The 9,525-nt window shown below is 33.5% G+C and overlaps 1 protein-coding gene and 1 pseudogene across 1 annotated transcript; both read left to right on the forward strand.

Annotated features, from left to right (window-relative positions):
* The first annotated feature begins 2,800 nt into the window (after positions 1 to 2,800).
* LOC127105779 (RING-H2 finger protein ATL78-like) lies at positions 2,801 to 3,693 on the forward strand. The gene has a single exon (XM_051042985.1). The coding sequence runs from the start codon at positions 2,801 to 2,803 to the stop codon at positions 3,500 to 3,502; it is 702 nt and encodes a 233-aa protein (XP_050898942.1). The 3' UTR covers positions 3,503 to 3,693.
* A 3,737-nt stretch (positions 3,694 to 7,430) lies between these two features.
* LOC127102191 (RING-H2 finger protein ATL78-like) lies at positions 7,431 to 9,285 on the forward strand (annotated as a pseudogene).
* The last annotated feature ends 240 nt before the right edge of the window (positions 9,286 to 9,525 follow it).

Here is a 9,525-nt window from a genome sequence, read left to right on the forward strand (position 1 = left end):
TCATTCTACTGGGGTCTTCGGCGTGCGCAACGACAAACTTAACGAATTCTGATACCCCATTCTCGTACTCTCTCTACAATCGATTGGAAGACATCCATGTATTATCCATTACTAATTAGAATAAACAAAAAACAATTTCAGAAGAGAAACCAAAAATGGGATGAGACAAAACAATTTCGCTTTATTGAGTTAGTCTCTGTGCAGGGCATTCATGTCTCCAACAACAACCCAAAACCAAAACAATTTTGGTTTATTGAGTTAGTTTCTCAACATTTTCAGATATCTCTGACTTCAATAGCATGAGAATGTATGAACCATGCATTAAGCATTAGTGGTATGCACTAATTTGTAGCATAGTTATATATCATCATATAGTTTTTACAAAAGATAAACATTGACTAGAAAATATATATGTAGAATTGTATAATGGTCTAACTGAAAGCTAACAGAAGAATAGTCGACTCTAATTTACTCTATTAAATAACATCCATACCTAAACTTCTTAAGTTACTAGCTACGCTATGTATGCTAGAATAAATACACTCATAAGCTGCATAGTATACCTTTGATTGGTAGAAGGTGTTTTAGATATTGCTGCCTCCTTTTTCTACATCGAGAAACAAATGGAACAGTTGGTGAAATTTAACCCATAATGCCTAGTCTCCATTGCTAGCATTGCAACACAATAATTATTGTTGAGAATACTCAATAAATGTATGAACCAAGAAAAATGAAATCAAAAATGAACAATAGCGAACGTCAGAAGAGAAACCAAGTAATATGAAGATTAGAAAAATACCTATGGTGTCAAAATCGAACAGCTAACAACGAATTAATAGAAGGAGGAAACGTCGTAGATCTAATAGAGGTGGAAGGAGAACGCCTTAGAAGTAGCGAAAATCGTAGCAGTGAGAACCCTAACGTGAAAAAGAACGAAAATAACAGAGAGTGAAATAATAAAACGCGCAGTATGTTATAATTTTAATGTTTACTAAAGGGGACCTTAGAGGGCGCTTGTGGAAAAAAAGCGCCCTCTAAAGGGGGCCTAAGAGGGCGCTTATGAAAGCGCTCTCTAAGGCTTTCCAAAAGCGCTTTATAAACTGGAAATGCACATGGACTTATAGAGCGCTTTTTTAAAAGCGCCCTGTATTGTTGTCCCTCTATCTCCTCCTTATTTTTTCGCTTCACCTTAGAGGGCGCTTTATTACAAAAGCGCCCTCTAAAGTGCGCTGTCTATTCCAGTTGTTCGCTCCTTATTTTTTTGCTTCACTTTAGAGTGCGCTTTTGTAATAAAGCGCCCTCTAAGGTGCGCTGTCTATTCCAGTTTTTGGCGTAGTGTTTCCAAGTCTCTAATGACTTATAAGGTGGTAATAGGGATGCCAAATAAATTGTCAAAGAATGTTCAATGCGATCCTTCCTAATACAATCACATATATCTTTAAAACATAGATCACTATTTATAGATTTTGTCCAAATAAGTTTATCAGCAAATGTATTATCAAATGACAAGTTAATCTTCAAAATGTCTTCAAAATTTTGAGGAGGAAAAATGGATAAGCCATGATGAATATTCTAAATTTATGTCTTGGATAATTGAATAAATCTTAGCAGCTTGCATAAAATGAATATCCACTGGTAATACTAGATGTAAATCTTTAATTTTGTATCTCAACTCATTTTCAGACCATGAATCAATGTTCTTCCCATTGCCCCAAGTCATATAGAAGAAGAAATATTATGCATGATTAGTTTTTTGTGACTGAGGTATCTACTAATAATACAAAAGACCATTGATTATTGATAGTCAACAATTTCCAACAAAGAGATAAACAACTGGCTTTGTTTATTATCTCAATATCTCTCATACCAAGACTTCCTTTAAAAAAGGTGAGTAAATGATATTCCAAGATGTAGTCAGATTTCTACTTTCTATGCTACCTGTCTAGACAAATTTTCTAATGCAAAAATCTAGTTTGTTAGGAAGATTGATTGACCATCATAAATCCTAAGTGTCTTGTATAACTAACTAGATCAAACGAATCCTACCAATCGTAGAAAGGAGGCGATTTTTCTAAATAGTTAGCTTGATCAATACTCTATTTACATTAATATGAAAATGATGAGTTCTATGTCTGCCTTTAAATATAAGAACTTCAAAATAGTTAAATGATGAATGTCCTACAATAAATCCAAATATATCTGCAATGGACCTCAGTTTAAATCCAGATGTACATCCACTATGACCACTATTTATATAATTGATATGATATATTCAAAAGATTTGGTCTAGTGGTAAACAAAATATTTTGGACTACGAAATTCTTGATTTAAACACCACTTATACTTTGACGAAATTTAAATGTAAATCATTTTCTAACTAAGTTCCCAACCATAATTCGATGGTTATTGTTATTGTTTTGAACCTCAACTTGTCAAGAGTTTCAAGAGTATCACCAAAAGGACGTTGGCAGATAAGAAAACCATATACCTTTTCCACTCACCTGCCCACTTGGTTCTATATCTTTCTCTCATAGGGACGTAAAAGATGAGACATTGGATTAAGTCCTTTTAAGTGGAATTAAAATGGAGCCTAATTGATTATAAAGCCAGATTGCATTGAATTAAATAATGCACAAAAAGACATAGTGATGAGTGGAGAAAAAGGGATAAAAAAACATCAACTACTATAGTAGTTTATTCAAACTTTAGTTAAAGCCAGATACCATATCAATTCTACCTTATTAGCTGCCCTATATATAAGTTCTAAAGAACTAATTCGTCCACTTCCTCAACAAAAAACATGTATGCTTCTACTTCCTTTTCTTCACCACTCCTCCATGAACTTCTTGTGGGATCTCACACAAGAAGGTTACTATTCCAAGGACCTATTGATCGTCAATCATTAACAACCTCCCAAGTTCTCACACACAACAATTCAACAAATATATATTTTGGTCTTAGCGAAACTGATGCAAATGTTGTGATGATACTTGCAGTTCTAATATGTGCTCTTATTTGCTCACTTGTATTAAACTCCATCATAAGGTGTGCTTTAAGGTTTTCAAACATGGCCATCAACAATAACGCTTCTTCGAGTTCGAGCAGCAACTCTTCACCTCAATCGGTCAACAAAGGAATCAAAAAGAAGGCTCTCAAAACATTCCCAATAGTGAGTTATTCAACTGAACTGAAATTACCTAGTTTAGATACGGAGTGTGTGATATGTCTCTCAGAGTTTACTAAGGGTGAAAATGTACGCATTTTGCCAAAATGCAATCATGGTTTCCATGTTCATTGCATTGACAAATGGCTAAAGGCACACTCATCATGCCCCAAGTGCAGACAGTGCCTCCTTGAGACTTGTCGAAAGATTGTTGGATCGGAAGCACCACCACCTATGTTGCCGGTGCCAGAATCTATTATAACGATTCAACCACTAAACCGTGAAGCTGTTGAGCGTAGCTATTGGGAAGAAAGCAGACAAATGTTCATTACAGTTTGAATATTTCCACTTCTTTAAGTTGAGCCTAAATATAAATTATACATTACTTAAAGGTTTGAGTGCAATTGTTTTTCAATAACATTCTGCAATAAGTGTTTATTCTGTATAGGTTTTCATATCAAGTGAATTTATGTAGATTATTATCCTAGCGAGAGATTCTTGGTAAAGATAAGAATAAAGGGATTGTTTTTCATTTTAAGAAAGAATAAAAGGATTGATGTGTATATTATTTAAATTTAAAGTGCAAGTTGCCGGTACTAATCAAGTGTTTTAAAAGCAAGACCGAACAGGTCGGTCGAATTTGGAATCGGAGGGGTCATAAATATGGTTTGATTGTTGGTCCGGATAAATTATTAAACAAATAAGAATCGGTCAAAATTAGTAAAAATTAGCGAACTGGTGATTTCAGACAACTAACTAGTCAATTGTTTGTTTTTGTTCTCGGATAAATTTTTTTTAAAAATTTAAATAAAATTTGTTCAAAATTTATTTGGAACAACATTCCCTCCTTAGAATTAAATTTATTAGACACCAGAGTTATTTTATTATTCAGTTTATATTGAAATTAATTTGTTTAAAATTTATTTGGATTTGGATTTTGTACTATTTTATTGTGTGTGGTAACTATATTTAAAATTTGAATTTAAAGAATGAAACTATGAAATGGTGATATTTTAAAAATTTCTAGGTATCATAATTTTTTTAGAGAGTGAGTCATTTGGTTTAATTGGTTTAATAACTATATAGTTTTGTTATAGAGATCAGTTTATTCAACTGGGTTATTTGAATTTTTTCTAGTTTAGTCATGTGGTTCGACCAATGACCTAGTTGTTCGATCAATGAACCAGTGACCCAGTACCCTTACTGATTTGATGATCGATTCAGTTTTTAAAACATTGGTATCAATGACTCTGATATTGTTTGCAACAAAGTTTCTCCCTTGAGTTATCCTTTTTTTGTCTCCCCGCCGTTGTTTTTTATTTTGTCTTATTCTACTATTGGTTGGGTATTTGTTTATTTAGGAAAAGATATATGAACACAAAAATCATCAGTATTTAGATTAGTTAAAGGTTTGATAAGATCGGGAAAATCAATGAAGCCTAATCCGACCAAAGGGCTCCACCAACTAGTGAACATATAAACTTCCACACTGAAGTGTCGCACACAAGTAGGGCCTCGTCTTCATCTTGATAGTTGATGCTTGTCCAATGGTCCTCTGCGCTTTACACTTGACCAGCGGTGACGATTCTAACAGTTATCTCTATGTAAGTGTGACTTTAAGTCACACCAAAGTATTATTCAATCTTGCACTTGTAAGATTCACCTCTCTCTTTGATTGACATGAGCATTATAGTGGTAATCTTGCAAGTAACTCCACAACCCCCCCCCCCCCCCCCCTCTCTATGATCACTAAGACTATTACGAATGTACCAGAAGACCTTCCATCATGATCACCTTCAACCTACCATTATTTTCTATTCTAGTACGGAATAATGTGCTGTCTATGTAAATCGACTTTTGATTTTCATGAATTCTCCATCAGATTTTTAGGTGAACTAAGTTGTGTCGCTGTAACCGTTTCAGTTAACCGCTATAAGCACCATAATTGGAATTGTTACCAATTTTGATCACAGTTAATCTCTTTGATATTTTTTCTCGTCATCATGTCCAATGGTAGCATCCATAGAAACTCGATCCACAACCCACAACAACACGGCTCAAATGCCTCATGTTTGATAGATGATTCAAATACTTCAAAATACCATTGCATCAATACTTACTCTTACGATAAAAGAACCATCTCATCACCGAGACGTACACACGCTGATCCTAATCAGTTCACTAATTTTAGCTTCGCATCAGGTTCCAACTTCTCAATCGATCTGTCAAAAATCTCTTCAACTTTCATCGTTCCTACACCAGTTTTCACTTCATCCACCGCATAAACCTCTTCCTAAATCGTTGTTCCAATCCGGTCTGGACTGTTGCACAATCTCCAAAACAATCCAAGCCATGTTGGAACTCCGAGGTGTTAAGGAGCTCGTGAAATGTATATACAATTTACAACAACAAAATGTGAGCCTCTTCAACAAGAAACTTATTTGCATTGATGAGAAACAGTAGAAAATTTCTTCTAAGATTGCAACTCAATTAGATATGTTACAACACAATGACTTGGAAGTTGCTTGGAGGGTATCTATTGTCAACGTCATTCCACAACCAAAAAGAGCGAAAAAGTTTCCATAAAGTCGTCATCATTGTAACTCAATCGTAATTCCCCATCATGATTTTGGAGGCGGAGATATCAGCCACACGCCACTCGAGAACCGTAGTCCTAGGAGATCTTTCTCACATCACTACTCTTAGAGAAAAAATGAGCACAGTACCACTCACCACGCCTCCACCCACCACCAAAAGAATATGTTCACTAGACACATTGTTGACTGGAAGATCCCTAAGTCCCTTGAGAAGCCACAAATATTGAAGATTACGAAGGATCTGTTGAATAGGCGACTCCTAACACAAGATGAGGGTGATTGTAATAATTGGATTTCAAATTTTAGTTTTAAAAAATGGTTTTATTTTTGAAAAAAAATATGTTAGAAGAGATAAATAAATATAGATAAAGCATAGGAATAACATAAATGAGAAGAGGCACAAATAAGCAATGAAATAAAATAAATGACAAAAATAGAAAGAGATAAGAATAGAAATATCACACTAGAGATTATCCTGGTTTTTCCTAAATAACGTTACCTACTCCAGTCCCAAAGAGTTTCCCCTAACAATATAAGATTTCCCATTGAGATTTTACGAAGGATCAACCAAACAATCTTACACAAACAACCTTGAGCTTTTACACAGGTTCAATCTAATAACCTTAAACAACACCTAGAGCTTTTATACATGTTCAGTTTAACAACCTTACACCAAGGTTTTTACATTTTTGCTTTCAGCCTTCAAGTCTATTACAAAAATATCACAAGAGAACTACTCTCTTGAATAAATAATTATAGTACAATACCATCAAAACTCTTACTTGATTTAAACTTTGTGTAAAACTTTCAACTAGAACTTAAGACACTTTATCTTGTGCTTTAATGAGACTTCAAATATCTTATTTCTTGTTCTATTGTCATCATCAAAATCATTTGTAGGCATTATATGCACATCACATATAACCATATTCTCTCACTTTTTGATGATGGCAACACATCTCTCGGGGACGTGATAAAACAAAAAGATATAGATAAAAAAATTTAAGTTTTTTAGCTTCCCCCTCACATATAAAGAGAGTATAATTTATTACCCTTAAGAGTACATTTATCCCTTTTTGTCAATATCAAAAAGGCGTTATATAAAATAATTAACAGAATATTGAACACATATATTAAGTTAAGATGAACGTAAAGAACTTATTCGTATATTATAAAGAGGAGAGCATTACATAATGGAAAATAAGAAGCAATACAAGAAGACAACTAAGTAAAAAAACAAACAAGACCAACTAGATGTATCAACCATTATCATCACCAAAACGTCCAAGAGGTATATGTATTAGCAAGTCTGCTAAGTTTTATTTTAGAAAAACAATTTTGGCAGGCATCTGGATAATAGGAAAAGTATGTGCTTGCGAGTTGGTTAAGATGGTGTTAAGCATTGCTTCAGTAGAAGGATTTTGAGGGATCTCATAATAAAAGTCCTCCTGGTTTTAAGTTTCTGTTTACTGATATGCTTGTTGTTAAAGTTGGGAAGCTCATTTTTCGCCTTGGGGCCCTTGTGCACCAAGGCAGCATTTTGGTCTTTGATCGGCATCTGACTCAAATTGTTTTTCCCAATTTTAGTGGAACTCCCAATAAACTCTTATATTTCTTAATTGGATCCAAATGCATTTAAATTTTCTTAATCAAGTCACCATATGGTAACCATGAGTTTTCCTTTCTTCGACATTCCAACGTATGTTGAATTACCTCATTAGTCCAATTTATCTCGGTCTTGTTGGCTAGTAATCATGTTCGCACCACATTGGTTTTCAGTATTTTCACGAGGTTAAACTTCTTTGGATCAGCACATATGTAACCACATAGAGAATGAGACGAATATTCAGAGTCACAAATCTTGTAGTTTGAGGGAATTTGTGACATGTTTATATATCAAAATTATCCATAGAACTTGGAGCATCGGAAGTGTAGAGAGAGCAAGTGTAGGGTAAATCATAAATAACATCAAATTCTTCGATAGAAAAATAAATTTGAGTCTTATATACCTCAGTCGTGATTACCCAATCCTTATAGTTAAGATTTGTGTAGAAAAATTTTACCAACTTCCGAAACATCTCTCCTTATTTGTTGTGGACAAAACTCCTTAGATTTTCTTGAATGAAGGAGTTGAAGAATGCAAACTTCTCAAAATAAACCTAATTAACTGAGATGAGTTAACTGTTGACAAAATTATTGTTGAACTTTCTGTTTATATGATAATTCTTCAAAAAGTAAGCTTGAGCAAAAGATCTAACCGCGGTATGAGTTCTCTTGGGTGCCATTTTTTGTGATAATGGTGTTTAAAACACACAAATAGAAAAAACAAAACAAAAACAAACAAACAAAAAGAATAAACAAGTAGAAGAATATGAGAGGGATGAATAAGAATAAGAAAAATGTTACTTTTTTATATAACCCCTTTAAATTGATTAAGGTTTGATATAATTAATAAAAAAAATAATTTCGATCGATTTTTGATTCGATGCTAAAAAACAATGGAAGCTATTTAGGTTTTAATCGATTCAAACATTAGGTTTGATCAATTAGATGGCACAAAATTTGAATTTCAAACATTCTTAATAGATTAAAGGGAAAAAAGTTTCAACTTCTTGATTCTTTTGGTCTTGGAAAATGCTTAGGACCCATAATGAATATGAGACCTCCCCTTTAAGGGAATTTTCGTAGAAAAATAAAATAAAATTAATGAAAACGCGATAATTTAGCATGTTCTAGAAGAATAACTGTGGAGTTTTCTGAATTTTGAATTCATTAAAATAAATAATGCTGAAAAAGGAAGAGTGATAAGTGGAGAAAATAGAATGAAAAATATTAACTACTAATAATATTTAATTCAAACTTTAATTAGATCTGAATGCCATTTCAATTGTGCCTTATTAACTTCTCTATATATAATCCCTTATTAATTTCTAAATAACAAACTTAGCAATTTCCCCAACAAAACCGTATATGCTTCTACATACTTTACTTCACAACATGAGCTTCTTATGGAATCCCACACAAGAAGGTTACTCTTCCAAGGCATAATTTATCATCAATCACTAACCAACTTTCTTGTTCACACACCCAATAATTCAACAAATTTGTATTTTAGTATTAGAAAAACTGATGCAAATGTAGTCATGATACTTACAGTTCTAATATGTTCTCTTTTATCTCTCTTGCATTGAACTCCATTATACAGTGTGCCTTGAGGTTTTCAAACGTAGTCATCAACAACAACTCACTTCGAGTTTGATCAGCAACTCTACACCTCAATTGTTGTACAAGGGAATCAAGAAAAAAGCTCTTAAGACATTCCTAATAGTGAGTTATTCAATTGAGCTGAAATTATCTAGGTTGGAGATAGAGTGTGTGATATGTCTCTCAGACTTTACAAAGGGTGAAAAGGCGCGCATTTTGAAAAAATTCAATCATGGTTTCCATGTTATTTGCTCTGACAAATGGATAAAGGCACATTCATCATGCCACAAGTACAAACGGTGGTTCCTTGAGACTTGTTAAAAGATTGTTGGATCGAAAGCACCACCACCTATGTTGCTAGTGTCAGAAAATATTATAAGATTCAACCACTAAATCGTGAATGGCATGTATAATTCAGTGTTTTGTGTATTACTTATATACAAGTAAGAGTTATTTAGTGAGAAAAATGCATTTTAATAGAATTAGCTGTGATACTTAGGGTATGTAGAGTTAGTTAGAGTTTGTTTGGTTGTTTAACGTTGCACCGAACTGGGTTGATAA

The sequence above is a fragment of the Lathyrus oleraceus genome, chromosome 7, assembly GCF_024323335.1.
Source record: "Lathyrus oleraceus cultivar Zhongwan6 chromosome 7, CAAS_Psat_ZW6_1.0, whole genome shotgun sequence".
NCBI lineage: Eukaryota > Viridiplantae > Streptophyta > Magnoliopsida > Fabales > Fabaceae > Lathyrus > Lathyrus oleraceus.

Coding starts and splice junctions, on each gene's coding strand:
- LOC127105779 (XM_051042985.1), top strand. CDS start 2,801: ATGTATGCTTCTACTTCCTTTTCTTCACCACTCCTCCATGAACTTCTT.